The sequence below is a fragment of the Eptatretus burgeri genome, chromosome 9 (genome assembly GCF_056783735.1).
Source record: "Eptatretus burgeri isolate ZD-2024b chromosome 9, Ebu_testis_v1, whole genome shotgun sequence".
Lineage (NCBI taxonomy): Eukaryota > Metazoa > Chordata > Myxini > Myxiniformes > Myxinidae > Eptatretus > Eptatretus burgeri.
The window spans coordinates 96459045-96482447 of NC_140969.1; the positions used below are offsets into that span (position 1 = coordinate 96459045).

At 43.3% G+C, this 23403-nt stretch overlaps 1 protein-coding gene across 5 annotated transcripts in view; it reads left to right on the forward strand.

The window, feature by feature from the left end:
* The window catches only part of LOC147020694 (adenomatous polyposis coli protein-like), a 151052-nt gene that overhangs the window by 97430 nt on the left and 30219 nt on the right, over positions 1-23403 (forward strand). For 4 of the 5 annotated variants that reach the window (XM_085896240.1, XM_085896239.1, XM_085896238.1 and 1 more), the window contains exons 8-12: positions 10450-10545; positions 17435-17807; positions 17947-18042; positions 18324-18463; positions 18803-18880. In XM_085896240.1, coding sequence (XP_085752366.1) covers positions 10450-10545; positions 17435-17807; positions 17947-18042; positions 18324-18463; positions 18803-18880 — 783 coding nt within the window. Of the gene's footprint in view, positions 1-6219; positions 6685-10449; positions 10546-17434; positions 17808-17946; positions 18043-18323; positions 18464-18802; positions 18881-23403 lie in introns of those variants that run through there. The other variant, XM_085896241.1, reaches the window with a different exon arrangement.

Consider the following 23403-nt stretch of genomic DNA (forward strand, 5'->3'; position numbering starts at 1 on the left):
CTCCTCACTATGAAACCTGGTTGGGTAGATGGTTTAGTCACCGACAACCCGTCCATGAAACAGGTTAGTACTTGTTTACATGATACCTGTATCAAGTCACAGATCTGATCTGGCCTGACCTGACAATAACCATGAATATGCATGAACAATAAGCATTAAGCACGAACACCAGAAGTGCTACCTTTCTTTCCTTCAAAATATAAGCGGTGCATTCCCCCAAAAGAACATCACTGCATCTGCAGTCAGAGCAGCACTTTCCTTCACAGTTCTCTTCTCCATCAAATGGTTATGAAAAAAGAAGGCCAAGTCCTCTCTTGCTGGGTAGCTTTGCTCCCCTGAGGTTTTCAAGCTGTGGACCGAACAGCCAGACATCGGTAACACTTCTGGTGTTCATGCTTAATGCTTATTGCTTAATCAACAGGAACAGGAGTGATTAAATCAGAACCTGAGGATGAGAAAGAGAACATGATATAGATTTAAATAGATAGAACCATCTGCATATACTGTGCTACATATATGGCCGATATGATAGGCATATCAGAGTGAAACTTCAACACTTGGTAGCAAACTCTAAATATATTCTTCGATTGAGCTGATTTGATTTGATTTTTTGCTGAATTATTTTCTCATATGGAACATTTTGGGAAGGTGCAGCATTAAAAAAAAAAATCAACTTCCAAACTTTGTACCACCATGCTGTAGATTAATGTACTTTGTGTGGTTTAGTTTCATATGACAAAGTCTTCGTATTTGTCTTTTATGTCCTTTTCCTTCGCTGTTTCAATGTGATGGATTAGGAATGTGTATTACGACATCTATTGTAATCTATATTGCTGTATATGACCTAATTCCACATTTGTACATTTCAACATGACCTTTCACCAACAATGGTGGGTGGGCAGGATGATGGCCTGCAGGTATGCGCACTCACCTCTGAGCCATCAAGCCTGGGTTTGAATCCCGTCTATAAACTCATTCTCTCCCAACATGCATGATCCCACTTCTGATTGAGATTACTAGTGCGTGCCCGTACGTGCATGCCCGTACATGCGTGGCCGTACGTACGTGGCTGTACGTGCAAAAAAAAAAAAAACAACCTTTCAAACCGCGTGCCAGAAACGACCACATTTCCTTCGCTCCTTCGCTCCTTCGCTCTCGCGTGCCTGTACGTGCGTGGCCGTACGTGCAAAAAAAAAAAAACTTTCAAACAACCACACAGGCGGTTCCTTCGCTCTCGTAAACGACGACTGGATTGGGGCATTATGTTTATCTATAAATGCGCATAAGAAATCGAGAAATTATTATAATACAGTAAGTCATCACTATCCGGAAGTCCATACGTTGTAACCCGTAATGGGGAACGCGCTCTAACTTGGCCATAACTTGGGAAACACTTGTCCGATTAATTTCAAACTTTGAAAAGGCAAACAAACAGAGATTGCTGGAATTATAGATAGAAGATAGATACTGTGGGTGCAAAACACCAAGCAACGTGTCCTGTCATTGGTAACTGAGGATCTCTTCCCCAATGGCCACGCCTACGCAGCAACGTGTCCTGTCATTGGTTGGTAAATAAATGGCCATAACTTGGGAACCACTTGTCCGATTTTTTTTTTTTTTTTTTTTTTTTTTTTGTATACCTTGGTCGAGGCTCGTATGAGAGCTAACACACAACTCACAGCAAGGATGCATGAGACAAGAGGGGCGGGAGTGGAAGGGACAAAACATTGGGGAACAGACACAGGTGAACTGTGGAAGGGAGAGGGATGGGGATGGGACAGGGAACATGGCGAGGAGAAGATGGACATTACAGGGACTTTCAGGAAGGAAAGCAGGAGAATTGAAGGAAGTGGGCTTGGGTGGATTATCGGGGGTAGAAAAGATCGAGGATTTGGATGGGGGAAGATAAGAGGTGGTGGTGAACAGCTGTTTTGAAAGCCTGGAGGGAAGAATGGGAAAGAATAGAGTGAGGAAGTTTATTCCAAAGGCGGGAAAAAAGAGGAATGAAAGAGTGAAGATGAGCAGTGATTCGTGATTTTGGTAGTTTTACCAGAAGGGGGTTGTTGGTGGACCTTGAGCGCCCTGTGGAAATGTGGTTGGGACAAATCGCAGAGAGAGCAGGGGGGGGCAAGGCTGGAGAGGAGTCGGTAGAAGACAGAAAGACCACCGACCAACCTGCGGTGATTGAGTGAGAGGCCCAAAGACTCAGCTTCATTGCGGGAGATGCCAATGATCTTAAATGCCCTGGTTTCGACAGCGTGAAGTCGAAAAAGGTGGGAGGCAGGAGCACCAGCCCAGAGGGGAGAGCAGTACTCCATCAGGCTACGGACAAAAGCTTTGTAAGTGGTCAGGAGCTCAAGAGGGCCGAGGAAGGACTTTGCACGACGGAGGATTCCCAGTCGGCGACTGGCTTTTGAGGCAAGGTTGGAAATGTGACTTTCCCAGGAAAGGTCATGGCAGATAGTGAGACCTAGAAGCTTGAAAGAAAAGACTTCTTCCAGAGGATTGTTGAGAAAGTGGATGGGGGGGTTTTGTAAACGGTCCTTTCGAAGAGACATAGTGAGAGTGTGAGATTTGTGTGGATTGAAAGACATGTTCCACGTGTTGGACCAGTTTGTGATTTTATCCAGATCTGCAGTGAGCGAAGAAGCTGCTGCTTGCCGGTCTGAGGGATGACAGATGGTACGGCAGAGGGTGGAGTCATCGGCAAAGAGAAATAGAGGATTTTCCAGAGAGTCCGAGAGATCATTGATGAAAACCAGAAAAAGAACAGGGCCCAGAACGCTACCTTGAGGAACTCCAGCCTGCACAGGAAGAGGGGATGAAAGAACTCCATTTAGGGCCACACGTTGACTGCGACAGGAGAGGAAGTCTGCGAGCCATGAGTGGAGATGGCCTTGAATACCATGGGAAGAGAGTTTGGTGAGTAGGGCAGGGTGCCAGACTGTGTCAAAAGCACGTGATATGTCCAGGGATACGGCTCGGATTTCCTGTCTGGCATTGAGGACCTCCATCCATTGATGGGAGAGCAGTAGCAGCATATCCAGGGTAGAGTTCAAGGATTAATATCAAACCTTGAAAAGGCACATACTCAGAGCCCCAGCAATATACCTGGCAAGTTTCAATTAGATCGGACCAGTGGTTGTCGAGAAACAGCTGTCACAGACACACAGAGATTGCTGGAATTATAGATAGATAGTGATTCAAGTTGAGCTGCAATGTACTTGAACCAAGTTGGTTGTTGGTCAGTAATTGTAAATGTGCTTTCATGAAAATGTGAAAATATTTCATACTTTGACTGAGGAGGAGCATTAAATTTCATGAAATTACAAGTAATCATGGACTTGGAGTATATGATGTCCCCTTTCTTTCCCCCTCCAAATTTGAAGAGCATGGAAGAGCGAGGCGGCAGAAGGGAAAAGGGCGATGCAGTTAGGAAGTCGCGGAATGAACGCACAGGAAAAGAGGAAGTAGAAGAAATTCACAGTAACAAGACCCAAACGAGGCCCACAAGAGTACATTTTCCTGAGGAGGACACACAAACCCATCACGGAAATGCACGTGAAGGCACACAACGAGACGTGAAAATACATTACATCAGCAAACTAGAACACCACTTAGTGGAGGGCATACCTCCCTCCGCCAGGCTGAACAGTTTACATTTTCTATCCCACGAATAGGCCGGATCTCAATCCGGACTTGAACTAAAATCGAATCGGCTTGTTCTTGTCATCACTCGCCCACAACGTTTTGAGATATCGTGCTATACTGTGTATTGTCTTTAGCCCCAGCTCTCAATGGTGAAGATTCACTTTAAAAATTAATAAATTCTTGTATCCGCATTCAGATCTTTCACCAAAATCGAATCGATTCATCCTTGTCACACACCCAACCTGTCCACCAAGTTTCATCAGAATCTGTCCACAGAGATATCCTGCTCACAGATCGACAAACAGACAGGGTTGAAAACATAACCTCCATCCAACTGCGGTGGCAGAAGTAATTATTACCAACAATTAACACGGAGTGTTAAACAAGACGATATCGGAATAGGTATCCTCAACCTCCAAAGATGGCTTCTCAGGGCAGAGAGGATAGTGTCTGGCTGTGAAATAACCCGAAACCGGAAGGACGGATTTATCAAAAACTTTACAATTGATGTGTTGTAAAATCAGGGTGATCGGATAGCTTGAGGGTAAGCATGGTAGAACATTCTGTTTGGGGGTAAGCAGGTAAAATCAGGATGATAGAATAGCTTGGGGGTAAACAACTAACATCCTACTGCAAGGCCAACCAGGGATCTCACCGAGAAACATATACTGAGTAAATTGCCAATCGTCTTGGAGGGTCTTCACATAATATGGGCAAAGTGTTGAATACCTTTCATTTGGATTGTGTTTGTGGAAATGGAACTCAGCCAGTCATTGGGTTTCCATAATGGTTGTGATTTGTACTCGGATGCGGGATGATAGAATAGCTTGGGGGTACGCATGCTTGGCCTCATAGGATATACACTTTCCTTTGATGGAGGACACCCAAGTTGGTTTTACCTTCTGTGAGCATTTGCTTGTGGACATTAAGGATCCCGTGGTATCTTTCATAAAGATTTGCTGGGCCACTTTATGCTTGTTACCCGATGAATTCCAAATTCCTGCATTCTTCTTATTCGTTTGTATGCAGCACAAGGCTTCGGGTAGCATCATTGGCTGAGGGCATGTCTGTGCCGCTGATGCAACGTCCTCTGCTGGTTAAGACAGGAATTAGTAATTTGACCACGATGCCTGTGATAACTCGCCTCTCTTGGTGATGGACACCGTGGGATTTTTAATGTGCACTAATGAATGATCGCAGACAGGATTCACATTTAACGTCCATCCGAGGGACGGCACACACATTGATGAATCGCGCTGCCTGTGAAACACCAGGATGACAGTCTATAGCTGGGCCAGGATTTGCACCCAGACGAGACAGCTTTGAGGCGTGTGTGCATACCTATGTCCTACAGGCCATCCTGCCAGCCCTAATTCCTGCATGCTGATGCTTTTCATTTCCTGGTGTAGGTTTTTTGGCATCAAAAGACAGACTTTGTATGATTATTGCAGAACTTGTCGACCGTACAAGTCTTTATGTCTAACTACCGAAATGGAGATGTTGCTTGCCATTCTCAGATGGATACATAACCCTTTTGAAGATGCTGCTTAACACATTCTAACAGGCCTTGTGCGTGATTTGTCTCGTGTGTTTCTTCAAACGATTTGACCACTCCTATGTCCAATAGGCGGTGTCTGAAGGCAAACATGAGCGAGTACTGTACTCATGATGATACTTTTCATTGTTGTTACCTGTTCAAAGGTGTATGGTGTTGTTCCCCCTTTGTTCATTTTTCATGGGTCTGCAGTGTGTTGTTTTTCACCGATGATGTGCTGCAATTTTCTATTTGCACCCTTCATTATTCAAACTTTTTATGTCATCATTTCTCATCACGTTCATGTGATATTGTAACATCTTGTTCGGGTGAAATGACACAGTTTGATCTTCCTGTATAAAATTACCATTTTGATATTTGCCTGTTGTGGTTGTCTGACCACCAGGATTTTCTGGTTTGTCAATGTGAAAATCTCGTGAGTTTCCAGTCATTGTTTTCACTGTCCGAGGTTATATTTGTGCAAGGTCGAGTAGCCAAGGAACATCGCGTATTCGTAGTGTCATTGTCGCTTGTGGCCGTTGGGCCGACGGGGCGGTCTGTGGGTGTAACGGCCAGCTGCCGTATTTGCAGCGTATTAGGCGGTGAACCGTCTGTCTCACACATCAACCTGAGTGCTTTTTTCTGCAAGTCCTGCAGGGTTCTTGTCATATATTCTCTTTCTTGTCCTGCATTTCAAATTTTAAGGCTTACAGTCATGTTTCCAGAAATAAAGACGACATTTGGTGAAGCAGGTTTCAGGCTGGGGTCCATAATCGTCTTCCAACCGGCTTCGTTTCCTCTAATATCTGATACATACATAATGTTGCATCCATCGTCTGGTTCTTGATGTTGTTGTCGTCTAATTTTTCCTTCATACTGATATAAATATTTCCTCCCCCCCTCCCCCACCTTGCTTTCCTTTTTCATTTTCCTGTATCCTCCACATTCCGTTTCATCGTCCTCTTCCCCATCACCCTCCCTTCCACCTTGCATTGGAGGCTGCCCTTCCAGTACTCCCTCCCATCGACCGACCCATAACGACAATCGTGCCGCTCACTGCTTTGTTCTCTGCTGCTCAAATTCGACGGTAACTTGCGCAGATGCCTGCCTTCCTTGATTTCCCAGCCCTTTCACCTCTACCGCTCTCTCGATCGCCCTGCCTCATCTTTTTGCAGTTGCCACTTGCTTTTCAACTGCCCATCCATTAAGAGCTGCGTCAATCACCCGATGTCCATAAGAAATGAGCTTTTGTCACCCTAAAAATTTTTTATCATCTCCGATATGCTGACCGTTGAGCATCATTCTGGTGGACAATCGTCACTGGCTCATCACTGATCATCGTGGAGGTCTGGACGTCGGCTGGTCTCATGCTGCGACTCTTTACCAACCGCAAGGCCACTTGGCGGAGACACGGGAGCATCACCGCGGGGAGCGCCTGCAGTTGGGAAGAGGGCCTCGGGTCCACCGATTCTGACAGTGATGCGCCAGAATCGTATCAGGTAGCTGGATCTCCGTTCAAGAGTTGTGTGCTTCACCTAAAAAGCCTCTTCGTTTGAACCTGTGCTTCATCCTGGAAACTCAGGTTCAAATCCCATATTGTACTGTGTTGCTTCTTCCATTGTCTGTGAGTGTGTCCTTGTCGATACATTAGCGTCTCTTACTGTTGTTGTCCTGCATGTGATTGATGTCCAAGCTCTCTCATGACCCGTTGAGAAGTTAAACAGCATTGGATTATAGATAGGTTTTCACTTATGAAGAACAAGTGGCATTGTTTGTCATGTAACCCATGCTGTCTTGGTGTAAACGATTTTGGAAGGTATTTGGCCTCAGAAAGATAATGTAACCTGATGTGGAATTATAAGATGGAGTATTTAGTTTTTTTTGAATGGCCATGGTGTATCATTTGCGGTGCAGAACCGATTAAATCGTGATGTTGGTTTTATTTCCCTGCACTGCATGCCGTGTGACCATCTGTGAGTTCCGAATTATTTTGAATGAGTATGCAGTATTTTGTGTGCATGTTTGCTATTCTTACTTTGTGCTAAATTTTAGTTGGGTTTATATCGAGGGGTTCATCATTTTATATTAATTTGTTTATACACCACGTTGATAAGTGAATGTGTGTTAATAAGAAAATAAAACTGCGATTTCACAGATAGATTGGAGGAAACGGGAGGAAAAAAAAAATATATGTGGAAGCGTCCCTGTGTGGGTTTCCTGTTTCACCTCCTCAAGCCAGGAATGCTCATCTCTCCCACCCCTCATCCCTGAAGTAGTTGCCTAGCAACATCGTGCCGGTTGCCTAGAAACGGGTACCCAGGATGTGGTGGAGGGGGTTGTGGAAGAGATGTGCGCAAGGATGCGTGTAATGGCTGATGTACAGTAGTTCCTCCTTCCCTCTCAAAACCGAGCTCTTTTTTTGTTTGTCAACGGAAGTCATCTGGTCCTTTATTTTCCTTTTTCGACACTGGTATCATTTATTTTTAATCTTAAGAACCATTTTCAGTTCATATTAAAATTGCTTGTGCACTACCACGCTTGAATGTCGAGCGATTTGATGCTGGGTGAACGATACTTATTGAAATTGTTTATCTTTCCACCGAGTTCCTTTTATGTTTGCACGGGTCATACCAAACAGAATGTTTGCCTTTGATCTTCACGTTTGCAATGACCTCTGGACAATTACATGGGACGCATGATACTGCTGAATGGTCCGAGGTTTTATGTTTTTTTTTACTTGGTCTGGCAACGACCTTTCATGGTCTTCATCGTCTGATGACAACCTTCCAATTCAAGTGCATTTTTTTTGGTTCACTTTCCTCCTGTGATGCCATTCCGCAAGGTTCAATTATTTATTTCTTTATTGATTGTATTTGCAGGCGAGACTCGTGGAAGAGCTCGCTTCCAAATTTGCTGCATCTCTTGTGATGCTCACACGTCCCACTTTGGCAATGTGCTTGTATTATCACAAACGGTGAAATGCAGGTTTTGGTTGTTCACCTTCAACACATAGGTTGGTCAGATTCTTAATGCCATGAGTAAGCAAACGGCACATGTTTGTTTTAAAATAAATGTAACTAACCCAGTTTGGAAGTGGTACTTGCTCTTCGTGTAAACATCTTGAGTTTCCTTCGCAGATTCAGTAAATTGACCCACCAGCAAGCTTTGTCAAGGCTGTCAGAAGCATAGTACATGAGACCCCGAGCTTGAAATCAAGAGGGCCCTGGCAGGGTGCAAGTCAGATTCAATCGGGGAACTTGTGAGCACGTTGTCTCGTTAACCGTAATGGTTCCAGGTATGCATAAATTATGTACTTACGCAGGACGTGCATCACGCACAGGCCCCTCCACATCTCCAGGTGCATGCTGCTGACAATGATGTCATGGATGTAAGGCAGAATTGTTGATTGTTCAGGCTGTTTGTAAAGGATTAAACTATATTCAGGGTGTTGTGCATATTTTCAGGGGACGGAGAGTAGTTACGTCGGTTAGAGAGGCAGGGAAGAGCACCCATTTGGTTCACTGCAGCTGTGGGTCTGGTATATTAAAAAAACATTCTTTGTGTCTATCTAGAACACCAAATGTACCACATAGTGGTTTTTTGATTAAAAAAAATTCTTGTTTTTTTAATGATGGATTTCGAGAAACACCAAATGTACCATAGGCCTGACACCAAAAAATATAAATGGTTAGCATCACGTGATTAATCGAAAGGAAAAAAAATCTGATTTATATATTTTTAGTTACGTTCTCAATTCACAACTGTTTTATATCCGCACGCTTTTTGAGAAAAAACAGGGATATTGTGAAAGATTCCGTCCGTCCGTCTGCTCGTCCATCCGTCACGCTGTCTCCTAAGCAGGTGTGCAGGAATTCACCAGACTTGGTAGTTATGATCACCACATGGCAAGAGGGTGTGAGAAAGGTGTAATTTTTGGGCCTGTCCCCTGGGGCATTGTCCAAAGGCAAATGCCAAAAAATGCAATTACGGGCACATTTTAAAACATTTTTTAACGAAACTTTATATATGCAGTCAACATTGGGGGATGCATGAAATATGTAACGATTCTTTTGATTCGACCCTGGGTTCACGCCCCAGTGGGCTGGTCAAAATGGGAAAAAAAAATTTTAACACAAAATTTGATATTGGATCAATCCTGGTGGAACTTTCTGCCATCTTTCAACCTTGCATAAGGTGGGAAATGTGGGGATTTGTGATAGCGTGCCATCGACTTCGGTTTTGTTTGATTCACACCTGGATGCATGCCACATGGGGATGGATAAAGCAAAGGATACACCATGGCGATTCAAGGTACGTGATAAGCCGACGCAAGCATTTGCAACAAGCCAAATGGGGATGAATGGAGTAAAGACCTTGTTACAAACACTTTGTGTCAAATTCTTTTGTCTATATATCAGATTTATTTCTGCACCACTCTCTCTCAGATAAAGCATGAGGTCAGTGGTAGATCGTGCTCTGTTGATTGGTCTTGAATTGGTGTTCCAAAACATCCCAGAGTGGTTCGATCGAGTTGCTCGAGACACGGCGCTGTATATCCTTTCAACCTTCTTGTTCTCAAACAAATATGTAGCAGACTCACAAGTATGTCATGTGGTCATGCTGGGCGACATAAGGACTCTCACCGCACTCTTAACGCCCAAGTCTGTGGTGAGGTTTCCAGAATATCATCAAAAGGAACCTTTTATAAAGCATGTGTCCATTGCTTTGTGGTGGAAAGAAATTCACCTGCAGGTTGGGAGAGAATTTGTTTCACCTGTTTCAACTGTGTGTGCTGTTTTCCTACTTGTCATATAGTTTACTACATTATTATGCATTTATGGCAAGCATTTGTCGGCCTTCGTGTGTTCTGTCATGATTGCTTTTAATTTTGTCCAAAGGCTGCTTAAAATCCAACTCTAATATTTTTATTTCTTTTTTTAACAAGCAACCCCACCCCCTGCCCAACCCCTCACCCCTCCACTTTTTATTTTTTTGAATTTTTTTTTTTAGCTTAACTACATCGAATCAGAGATGTGCAAGATAGCTTATTTTCTAGAAATAGTAAATCTGGTAAAATTGATCTCTTTCCATCCCTGGGCAAGCTGTGAATTAGGTACGGGCACCAATTATAATTGATGTTGTACAAATTGTTTCCAGCCTTGTCCAGGGGGGACTTCAGGCAAGGGAATGTTGCTTGGTGGGGAGAGTTTTCGGTGAACGGCGGTCGTGGTGCAGACTATGAAGCGACCGTGCGGTGTGTGCAGGCGGCGCACGGTGCGGACGGCGATGCACGGAGCATGATGAGCTTCGGAAGTGCGGGGTCGATGCCGCGACGGCAAGCCGGTCATCTCGGCACCAAGGTGATTGTTCTTTTCTCTTCTTTTCCATTTGCATTGGAGACCTACTACGAAAATGTAAACATCACATGGGGGGGGGGGGCGGGGTATTAGTCTCGCATCGAAGGGGATGCGAGACTATTGCAATGCGTGTGTGTGTGTGTCCGTGTCCGTGTCCGTGTCCGTGTCCGTTCGCATCTGCGTCTTTATATTTTTGCTTTAAAAATGTTTCTGCAACCGCTTGTCCGATCGATGCAAAACTTTAAATATAGGAGGGACTCCCCATGGAGAATATTTTATTGCTAAGTCTGACATCATAGGTCACATTGTATGGCAGCCATGTTGGATTAAAGTGAAAACTTTGGACATCAAACAGCTCCGAAAGCAGCTCAATGAAAAATAAAATTGAAACTTGCCATGTATCAACTCCGCATGGGGTAAAAAGGGTGATATGATAATGATGACATCTGAGAAGTGGTGTTCCAGCCGTAATTGGTTGAATTTAAATCCTAATCTGAAAAATCTGAAACTTCATATATCTGATCCATGACTCGATGTGAGTGAAGAATTAAATTTATGATGTTCACAACTCCTGCCAAGAAACTGTGATATAATAGGGTGTATGGATGATACGGGTATATGTGCCGTTATAGTAGTTTATTCAGTTAACAATGGTATTTTTGTTCAGAATGAACGCGCAAGGCAAGACAATTTGCTCTATGAGTGCCATTCTTGTTCATTATGTATGCAAATATGGTGGAATATTTACCTCCTTCCCATCTCCTACCCACATCCAACCGCTTTGTTTCCATGTGCTCAATTGTTCCCCATTACTTTCCCTTCTCCATATTCTTATCTCCTTTCGATCCTCTCTCCCTTCTATCCCCACCCCTTCTAGAAACCCTAACAGCCCCTTTCTTCTATAATCCTCCCTTCTCTTTACTGTCTCAATTGAGACCCCCTCCCTCCCCCAACCCCTCTATTTTCTAGGCATGTAACATGTAATACATAGATTGCACCAATTGTTTTATACATAGATTACTCTGAAGTTTGCTTAATATTGAAAAGTGCATGGGGAGAGGTAGGAAACCCACCCTTTTGTTTTGAGACTCACTTGTAAATTACTACTTTGTCTGTGTACGTCTTTTGTGTATAACACTTGTGGACATTTTGTGTGCACGACAACTTAAAGATAGATAAAATGCTTTAAGAGTTTAGTGGGCCTACAGATTCCTTGTTTCTCCCATTGCCTGCTCCCTCCCCCCACCTCCATTTGTTTGTGCATATGCTTGCATGCTGCGGCGACCAGGGGGCAGGACAATGCCCCTCATGCTGCAGATCATTACAAGTTCACCTCGAGGCGTGCTCCAGCTTGGGCTTGGAGAGGCGGAGCACAAGCAATCCAGGAAGGACTGAGAGGGTGGTGAGCATCTGACCAGGAGATAGATGGACAGAGACAGACAGAGACGGACACACTGTGACTGCAACTGGAGTAGCAAGGAGGCTGTGAGCTACACTGGCTCAAAACTGCTGGGTCGGACCCCCGGCTCTGAAAGAACATCACCGCTGGGTTCCCCACACACGCAACTGTTCTCGCTGCCCCTGGGCTTGTGTGGCCATGCCGTATTCTGGGCGAACGACACGAGGCTGCCACCATCATCCGTACCATTAAAAAGAGACGTATCAACCATTTCTTTCTTTGATTTTACCCTATGCGCATTACTTCTTGTGCCACCTCTTCCTTTTTTGTTGCTTTCCTCTGTGGATTGCCAAACCCATAGCCACAGTTTGTGCTAAGAGTTGTGTTGTATTACGTTGGGCTCTATAAGTTGTAAATGCAAGTCCAGAACACCAGTTCCCCTCCCCACTTCCCCCTCCCCCCCTCCATCCTCCTCGCTCCCATCCCTCCTTTATAGTGAGGTGTGGTGAGGCCTCGCTATCCCCCTCCCTTCCTCACTTTTCTCTCCTTCCCCCCTCTAAATATTCCCGTCAGTGAAGCGACGGGTTGTATTTACTCGTATAGATACAAGAGAGTTACTGGAGGGAGGTATCACCCTGCACAGTATAGACAGCTAATGTGTTTGGATGCATTTTTTGCTGTAGCTGAAATATACTTCTCCTAACTGAGGTTGGGGCAGACATCAAGCCCAAACAGATGTAGCTCAGGGAGTTCCTGCAATGGAAAATAATCCATTGATAACGTTGGAAAAGATGGAGATCTTGTTCGGGATATCGACAGCAACTGCCTCTTATTCCCATTGAAAGGTACAAGCCAATCCTTTCCCCAATTTACTACATCCTCTAAAGCTTAACAAAGTGGTGCTGGTTTGGGCACAAGATGAAGCAGACAGGATACCTGGATAAGTTGTGTTTCATATCGAATCATCAGCATAAATCAGTCATGAGAGATAAAAGATTATCAGTCGACCTAGAATGTCGAAAGCCATATTGTACATTAGTTAGAAATGATTGACTTCCAGGTGACCCTTAAGTTGATGATGAACCAAAGATTCAAAGACCTCACTCATGATTGGAAGTAGGCTACTTGGGCAATAGTTAGCAGGGTCTGACTTCTCACCCAGAACCTTTATTCAATGGTACAACAGATGCCATTTTCCAACAAGATAGGAATACAGTTTGACAGACGTGCATTTTGCAAGAATAGAAGACAGTTCAGGAAAACACTCCTTCAGGACAATTGTAGGAATTGCATCAGGACAACTGGCTTTTTCGAGACATCAAGTCGCTCAATGATCTTGTCCACTCTCTTGGATGTAATAGTAACAGTGAAGATGTTAAAGTTGATCAACGAGGGACAAGCAGCCAAGGGATGTCCTTGATCGTCAAGGGTGGAGTTTGCTGAAAAAACAATCAGCAAAAAAATGAGCCCCAGAGACTGGAGTGGTAAATACTTCTGTACCATTGGAAATGACTGGTACAAATGAATTTTTCGGTTCAGAACACTGCTGTCAATTCTCCAGACATCTCTGGACCCAAGCCACTGAGCCGGGATGGAATTGTAACAGAAAGACACTGCATACTGGAGCTTGGAATTCTCTAACAACCTTTTATAACGATTGTTTGCAGGATGATATAGATGTCAAGTCTGATGAGAGCCATCATGGTGGTATTTCTTAAAGAAGTGGTTGTGTTTGGAAATCGCAGCAGTACACAGGCAGGTTCGAACCAGGGCTGAGAATGTGGCTCACTTGGCTACCAAGCTACCAGGGCTCACTTGGAAGGTCAGAGAAAGGATGAATAGCTCCATGCCAACACAAATCCACCGAGTAACCTCATCAGCAGATTCTGATGGGCTATGACAAAGAAATGAGTTCCAAGGAATATCGCTAAGAAAGGAGTGGAAGGCATCCCAGTTAGCCTTGCCAGATTGAGAAGCTGTCCAGTGAAAAAGATGAGCAGTGGTTTGAGGGTGAGGAATAGGCAATATGAGTGATGTTGAAGGGTAATGACGACATTGTGTGAGTTATCTAGTGGGGCAAGAATTTCAGAAGCACAATCACGAGGGTTAGAACACAAAAACAGATCAAGAAGGTACTTACACGATCTGGAATATGGAATTGGTTTGAATCAGTAATCAGTTGGTTTGCTGAGAGTTCTACAAGATGTCCTGGCCCCAAGGGGTTCAACTTGCCCTGGGATTCCCCCAACTGACGAGAACCATCGACTCACAAGGTCTCTATGCTGGGTACCATCCAAATAACCAAACAACGGGGTAATTTCCATATTTTTAAATCTTCCTTCTCTCATCCCCTGTTTGTATTTCTTTTCCTGTGTGCATCTGCATTTTAAGATATAGTTTAAGTTAGGCGTCAGCACGTGTTTGTCCTATGTAAGCGGGTGTCCACCGATGCATTCTATTTATTTATACAGTTGCGGATATACCTGTAAATCTGCCTGGGGAATGACCATACAGAGGCTCCTGGAGTACCGGCAGAAAGTGGACGCAGCGACGCGCTGCTCTGGCGAATGCTCCCATACCTGACCTGACCTGTAAATGACAGGTGATGGGATGGTATGGGATTTGGTCGTAAGGGAGGGACTTGCAATGACAATGATCCAGTAATAAATGGAGACGACTACTACTCTAAACTAGAGAGTTCATAGAACACGATACCCCATGCAGTGTTTAGGTATATACAGTACGTCAATTTTAATAAAATAATGATTTTAAAGGTTGTTTAAAAAAAAAAATCCTGAAGTTTAGCACCATCGAAGCAGTCGTATACACCACTCTTATACACTGTAATAGACAATGTTGAGTCACAGTTTAGGAGGTGGAGGCTTTATTGACAACCATAGAACGCAGCGTGAATCGGCATCGAACACAGCCATATCGGTGGCCTCTTCTTCATCCCGATACAGCAGCCTCTCACATGCTACAGCCACTTCCCGGGAGCTTTGCTTGACAGCTGCTATGAAATGCACCACCCTATATAACATATCTGAGTACTGCAAAACTGGAGGCTGTTGGAAGTATAAAGAAGGCAATTTGTGTTCTACAGTGTTCAAGTATGAAATTCAATTTAAACTAGAACTGCCACTTGATAACTGCTGGCAGTGATGACCGGGTACGAAGAAGTCCCACTTTGAAATAAACCCACTTTGATCGGACACCTGACCTATGACGTCTTCTTTTTTTCAATTGAATTCAGAATGGGATTAAAAAGAAATTAAATTCAAATCAAATGGAAGACCAAATACTGCATTGGAGTCATCAGGAGGAACCTGGATGGAATTAAAAAAAAATCCCCAAAAAACCCCATATTAAATTTTTTTCAAATAATGATGGCTGCCAAACCATGCGTCCAATCAAGTTTAAAATTAAAATATCCATTACCCATGACTACGAGATCATAATTGTGAAGTTTCACATCGATCAATAAAGCAGTTCAAGAGAAATATTTTTTTTAAAGTTTCGTTCACTCCAATGTGACTGCCAGACCATGTGACCTATGAATTATATTTGTGAACACTGGTATCCCCAAAGTTTGGGGAACGTGTGTGAAGTTTCCCCTCGATCTGTCAATCCGTTCTGGAAAATGTTTTAAAAGGTTTATTCTTCAAAAAAAATCATAGCTACCAGACCATGTGACCTATGATGTTAAGATTTACACCCTATATCCCCCAATGCAAGTAGATCACGTGCAGAAAGTTTCGGATCAATTTAGTGAGCCATTCTGGAGAATAAAATTGTTAAAGCTTTTATGTTCATTCTAATATGGCCACCATACCACAAGACCGATGACATCATCATTTTTTTTTTTTCTCACGAACATTTTGTTGCTGGACAACCCTCAACAAAATTTATTACCCATTGGATAAAGCGTTCGGGGTATCGAACTATGACGTCATAATGAAGGCCCCGGTGACATCATGGCGAACATCACTTCTTCCCCATGGGGAGTACTTGACATGTGCGAAGTTACAATATTTTCCCATGGAGCGGTTTCAGAGGAAAAAAAGATCCAAAATTTTTCCTTTTTACCAACATGGCTGCCACACCAAGTGATCTATGACATCATAATTGTCATTAAAAAAAATTTGTACATGAGTCGTCGCTCCGATATTGAAAATTTTATGTCATTCGGACAAAGCGGTTGCAGAGAAAATGAATTTAAAAGGGAATAAACCCGAAAAACTCCGGCGGAATAATAATAATAATGTACAAGAAGAACAAGAGTGAGAATTGCTTTGCAATACATGTCCCCGACTGATGTGATATTTTCCGAGTCCAAAAGGGGCATAACTCTGTGAAAAACTTGATGAAACGCCATGAAAGTCGAACTTGTTCTGTAACTTATCATAACAAAGCCATGCACCAAGTTTCGGTTGAACATGTTGAAGGGTATGGGGAAAAATTGTGACTAACCGACCGGCAGACGGATGGAGAGCAAACCCATCGTCTCCTCCGGTGAAATCTGTATGGGACTAATAAACAGAATAAAAACACTGTGTTACCGAGCATGAAAGGCTTGGTACCCTAATACAGGTTTCAACAGGTTTGATGGCAGATTAATAAATTAATTCTGCGTTTAACCACCGTTTTACGCAACGTCTATTACATCACCCTATCTAACACGTTGCATTAGTTCTTCTTGCCTGTTGTTTGTCTTTTTACGACATCCTTAAAAACACTACGTTTCCTGGTGGGAATTATTTTTAATTTGTTTGACTGCCAGACTGGCAGACAGAGTAAAAAAAAAAAAAATTCACTCCTCTCTACGCATGTACGGTTGGGACAACTTAATGGGCAATACTGTAAAACGGCAGAATTGTCTTCCTATTTATGTTCTGATTCGTGTTCGAAATACAACATTCGATTTAAATATGTTGTTCCTCGATCATAAACTGATAATACAGGCAGACGGGCTTATGGACGTGAACCAATTGCTTAACCCCGCTTTTTGCTTCGTGTGAGGGGGGGCCACCAACAATTTCCCACGACTGCTTGACTTGAGGCACCACCCAACAGAATGCTCTCACCTCATCCAACATGGCAAACGTTTTGAGAAAAGTTTTGTTTGGACTGGGCCCGAACAGATTAAATGGAGTTGTCATTTAGCTTGGATGTTCTGAGCCGGATTGTAAAATATTATTAGTTGTGCCTCAAAAGTTTGGTGATGATGCGTAAAGTAGTGACAGCGGAGATGGGAAGCAATGTGAGAGATAGACAGACACTGTCCTTTTACTGATATGGATGCATAAGGGTGTGGGGGTGGAGGGGGGTATGGCATGGGGGTGTTTCTGAATTTTCACTCTGACATGTTTGGTGGTGGAGGGAGGAGTGGGGGGTGGGGCGGGGGTCAAAAATTCTGCTATATTTGCAATCTCTTCATTAAAAATGACTTCTATCTTTTGAATAAATTCTGTTTGCTTTCGTCTGTTTTTGCAGGTTGAGATGGTTTACTCACTTTTGTCCATGCTTGGAACACACGACAAAGAGGACATGTCACGCACACTTCTTGCCATGTCCAGCTCACAAGACAGCTGTGTGGCCATGCGCCAGTCCGGCTGCCTCCCACTGCTCATACAGTTGCTGCACTCGGATGATCGAGCCACCGTGGGAGCAGGCCGGAATGGTGGCGAGGCACGAGGGCGCGCTGGTGCTGCTCTGCACAACATTGTGCATTCTCAGCCCGAGGACCGGCGTGGGCGGCGTGAGATGCGTGTGCTGCATTTGATAGAGCAGATCCGTGCTTATTGCGACAGTTGCTGGGAATGGAGTGCCTCCTGTACCACGTCTGGAAATACAGTGCATTCACCCAGTGAGCTGCTCAGATTCACATTCCTTCATTTCAAATAACATTCTATGTCAAATTCATGTTTAGCATGTCTTTGTGTGAGTGTCACTGGATGTGTGCTTGTAATTCTGGTATTCCATAAACTTTACATTGGTTTGATCAGAGCCTTCACCAGTGGAGAATCAAATTGGGCCGGCGATTTGCGTGCTGATGAAACTCTCTTTTGACGAAGATCACCGGCATGCCATGAATGAACTCGGTGAGCAAGCCAACTTGTTTTGCAATGAATGTGTGTGCAATGAGGGGTATACAAAATTGAGGCTCATGGAATATCGAGGATGCAGCAAAGAGGGGTAAATTATGGGATTGCAATCGAGCAAATCTCAAGTTTGTTCCTTTGATTCTTTCTGTGAATTCACTGTGTCAGAAACCCCACACCATTTTTTGTACCCTTTCTATTATATTTCTGTTTGTGGCCTCTTGTATATTTGAACGCCTTTGTCATTATCCATTGTCTGCTGTGGGGTGCCATCAACGCAGGTGGTTTGCAGGCCATTGGTGAGCTGCTGGAGGTGGATTGTGATATGTTTGCCAATGACTGTGACCCATACAATGTGACACTGCGCCGTTACGCTGGCATGGCTCTCACCAACCTCACCTTCGGCGATGTTGCAAACAAGGCACGATGAGCACAATTTAATCGAAACTTGCTTATTCATGTCAAGTAATGGTCTAGTATGTGAAACACATTTTTGGTTCCAAGTGGACCCAGATAAGATAAAGCTGTTTTGAGAGATGAAGATTAGGACAGCAAACCATTTGTACTTTGTTGTTCGTTTTCTTTATTTCATATTTCTTCAAGGTTGATGCAGCGTGTGGAAATTGGTGCAGTGTGTAGAGGAAGAGTAAATGTTTTGTTTTCAAAAGACAGATTGAAAAGTAAGAATGAATAATGACAATATTTGATGAAATCTCACATTATTGTTCCCTTGACACTTTCTGATTCACCCCTTGCTCAGGCAATGCTCTGCTCGATGAAGGGCTGCATGAAGGCCATGGTAGCTCAACTACGTTGTGACAGTGAAGATCTCCGGCAGGTATTTGACCAACATTTTGAATGCAGTATCCTGGGAAGAGAAATAATAATAATAATAATAATAATAATAATAATAATAATAATTTACATTTATTGAACACTTAATACAAATGTTTTGCAAGTCCTTCACATAAATATGTGCAAATATATAGAAATAGTTTGCAAAAATACAAAACTGATATACAGTACATGATCTACAGAGTGAAAAACTACAAATACATGGCTACTGTCATGAAGTGATGACACAACACCAACGAATCAAACACAGCTTCAAGTCTCCATCCACGATTGCTGACCCATACTCCTGAAATAGTACTGCAGCATAGCAAATCAATTGTTCGACTTTTCATAAAAGCACCAAAATTGGTACATATTTTGACTAATGTATTCTGAACAATTCTGGATATGGAGCCACTCGAGATTTTGACTTGGTCAGCTTTGGCGGCCATTTTGGAAAATGGCCGCCATTCTACTTTGCAATATGAGATATGTGTCATTGTTATTCTCTTTGTAGGTTTCTCAGAGTTGATAAATACTCCATGTGATGTGCATTTACAAAGGAAAACAATACAAATGTCATTTGTGTTGATTTATTATATTTCAAACCATTGTATTGGGGAAAAATGGTCATTTTTATGGGAAAATCCATTTACATGTAGCCCAGGCACTAACATGCGTGGATGAACTCTGGATTGCCTTTGGGACGGGCAAGAACTACCGCTACATCCCTGCCCATGAAATAGCTGCCTCCCTCGGTCCAAAGAAGGCACGTGCCCTCCCTGTCTTCCACACCATGACCGGATGTGACACGGTATCAGCATTCGTGGGGCATGGGAAGAAATCTGCCTGGGCCACATGGAACTCGTTTCCAGAACTGACAGATTCTCTTGTGACCCTGACCACCATGCCAGTCAACATCCAGGATGACACAATGCACTGCATTGAAAGGTTTGTGGTGCTCCTCTATGACCGCACCAGTCCATATACGGATGTGAACAAGGCCAGAAAGAAACTCTTCACCAAGAGGAACTCCGTCCAGCGCATCCCACCTACCTACGATGCTTTGGAACAGCATGTGAAGAGATCAGTCTTCCAGGGTGGCTATGTCTGGGGGCAGGTCTTGGTCCCTCAACCCATGCTTTCATCATCAACAAGCTGGGGCTGGCGGCAAACAGAGGATGAGTCCTACGAACCGCTCTGGACCACACTCCCTGAGGCTTCAAAAAGCTGCTTCGAGCTGGTGTCGTGCAGCTGCAAAAAAGGCTATAGAAACCGCTGCAAATGCAAGAAGGCTACTCTGCAATGCACTGGACTGTGTGCTTGTGAAGGAGAATGCCAGTAGACAGACGCAGTAGACACAGACTGAGATATCAGCCGAGCTTAGAATGTGCAAATGCAAAGTCGCATTGCTTGTAAAAGTGTTGACCTCTTGATCCAGAGCCAGTAGCACTTGAGCTCAGAAACTCATATTGTACTAGACTGATGTATGGATGTACCATGTGTCCTGGTAGAATGGAAATAGACAGTAAACCGTAGCGGCTTCAAAGTGAAGTGTGCAATAGTTTGACTACATTTTCTGAGTTTGTCATTATCACGATTATCAGTTCCCTTTTCAAAATAGTCAACTATGTAATCTATAATGCAGTTTTTGTTGATTCCAACCCCATTGAATGTGACGAATATCATTTGACTCTTGTTCTCCAGGCAATAATGGGTACATTTCAGCGAAAAGTTTCAGGAGAGCAGCAATTTACAAATCAAATACTGGCTCATAATATTTGAATACGCCTTTTCATGGTCAATTTACTGAATTTTACACTTTCCTTATATCTACCACCAATACAATAAGAAAATAAGAGCATGTAGCCAATTTCGCTAAAGTAGAATGGTGGCCATTTTAGAAAATCGTCGCCGAAGCTGACCAAGGCACAATCTCGGGTGGCTCCATATCTAGAATTGTTCGGAATACATTATTCTACATGTGTACCTATTTTGGTGCTTTTATGCAAATTTGAACAATTGATCTGAAATATCAACTACACTGCAGGACTAAAAGCCATCAAATGGGTGGCAACAAAAGACTAGGGCCTCCACCACCCAAGCAACTACCCACCACATCCAACCTTGCTACTGACCTCAACCAAACATGCGAAAAAAGCCTCGTGGCGAACGATGCCATTTGCAGGGTGAAACCTCAAGTTCACTGTGCAGCGGTTGTAAAACCTCGTTCTAGACTCTAGAGGATAGCGGGGCAGCTTAACACATTCACGCACCTCCACGTCACACGAGCTCGGGCATAATGCGAAAAACACACAAAGTGTACATGCAAGGTTATTTAGCGATTTATTTTTTGCTTATTGAGTTTTGGGCCGCATTGCTTTTTCAAAGATGCCATTTTTTTAATCACCCATATTCAAAGCACTTCTAAGAACTTGATTTTTTTTATTTCATGGTTCACACTGACTTTGCCTCCTTCGTCATTACTTCTTTCTTAAATCTGTTGTCCTCCAATTTTGTCTCGCTTTAACTTGGAACATTGTCGGTGCACATGCAGTATATTTGTTATCAGGCCAATATAAGTATAGGCAGTGCAGTGTGGACATTTCCACAAATTGTACGATGTGAGGGGAAACTCGCAGGACTCAACCCATAATGATTGCATGGGTAAGCCTCTCCCTGAGAGAAGCACCTTCATGATCACGATATCTCCCCTGCTTGGTCATTCTTAACTAAACTGGATTATTTTATTCATACACGAGACATTCAATAAAAGTCTACAACAAGATGCTCACAATTATCCGAGATACACCTAATTTGTTTTTTCAATATCAATATACATTTTGAGAAAATAATATAAATATACGTTTCCTTTGACTTTTTTGTTCATATTCTGTTTGTATAATTTTATGAAAATGCCACATATGTTGTCAGACAATTAAACCTGTGAAACAAACTAATGTAGTTTGGAAGGTGCACAGTGTTCAGACAATATATGATGACCACAGGACAAACAACCAAAAACAATTTGTCTATTGACAAAGCTCACCTCTAACGTTTCTTTGGCTGTAATGGTTTTACTCTGTTCTTGTTCAAGGTCACTCATTGACCGAAAACTTGGACTGGACCTCGTCGATTGACGTTTTTCTTTCTGTTTCGTTGTGCCTGTAGTGCAATGCAAGAAGCACCTGGGCCGTTCTTTTATTGCAGTACAACTGACAACGGCACTGTTGCAAAATCACATGGTTAATTTCTGCATCACTGGCCACTTGAATAATTAAAAGTAAATTCCTATTTTAGAAAAAGGCAAAAACAGTTACGACAAGAACAGCACTCTTTTGAGTGCATACCTCCGCCAGGCTGAACAGTTTACATTTTGTATCCAACTGATGGGCCGGATTTGGATCCTGACCTGAATCAAAATCTAATTGGCTTGTTCTTGTCACCTCACCAACTCATCCACCAAGTTTTGTCATCTATCTACAACTTTTTTTTTAAATATCATGCTATGTCTCATTTTTGGTCCCATCTCTAAATGGTGTAGAATCACTTTAAAAGTTAAATAACTCTCAGATCTGGAACTTCACCAAAATCTAATCAATTAGTTCTTGTCACACTCCCAACCTGTCCAACTAATTTAATCCAAATCCGTCCATAACTTTTTGAGATATCCTGCTCACAGCCAGACAGACAGTAGTGAAAACAACCTTCCTCCACCTTCGGTGGCGGAGGTATCCAGAAGAGTACTCGGTATGGCGCATACCTCTGCCAGGCTGAACAGGTTACGTTTTATATCCCACCGATGGGATGGATTTGCATGGACCTTAACCAGATTCTAATCCGCTTGTTTGTATCACCTCCCCAAATCATTCACCAAGTTTTGTCATAACTTTTTTAAATATCATGCTCGATATCATTTTTGGCCCCATCTCACCTCCTGACTGTTATGGTGAGCATCACCGCGGATTATGTCTTGCACGATAAAACTGCATAATCCACAAAGAGCAACCATCTGTCTGCCACCCAGACGATTGTTCCCGCCAATGCAAACTATTCAACCAGAAGGCACTTGATGTGATCGGCGGGTAAATCAAAACATGTGGAGTGTGACGAGCACTCCCCCGATCCCCATTGGACAGTGTATATGTGTGTGTGTATGTATATATGTATGTATTGTTGTGGTTGAGGAAATTCGCAAACCACCATTCAGGTCCCGTAGGTGAGATATCTCTGTAAGTATATGTATAGTTAGCCCCAAACCCGTTGTTTAGAGGGAATAAATGTGATTCATTCGGGCTGCGACCCTTTAAGATAGCCGTTTTTCTGTTCTATCTTTATTTTGAACCAACCACGTCTCAACCGCCATCACACAACAACCACCAACCGTAACGCCGCTTCACAACAACAACAACAACGCCAACAGCCACGACCTTTACCTTCACAACTCGCTCTCGCAAACATCGCATCACCACCATTCCAAGCGTCGCCATGGCCATAAACCACCACAATAAACCCTCCACCACCTTC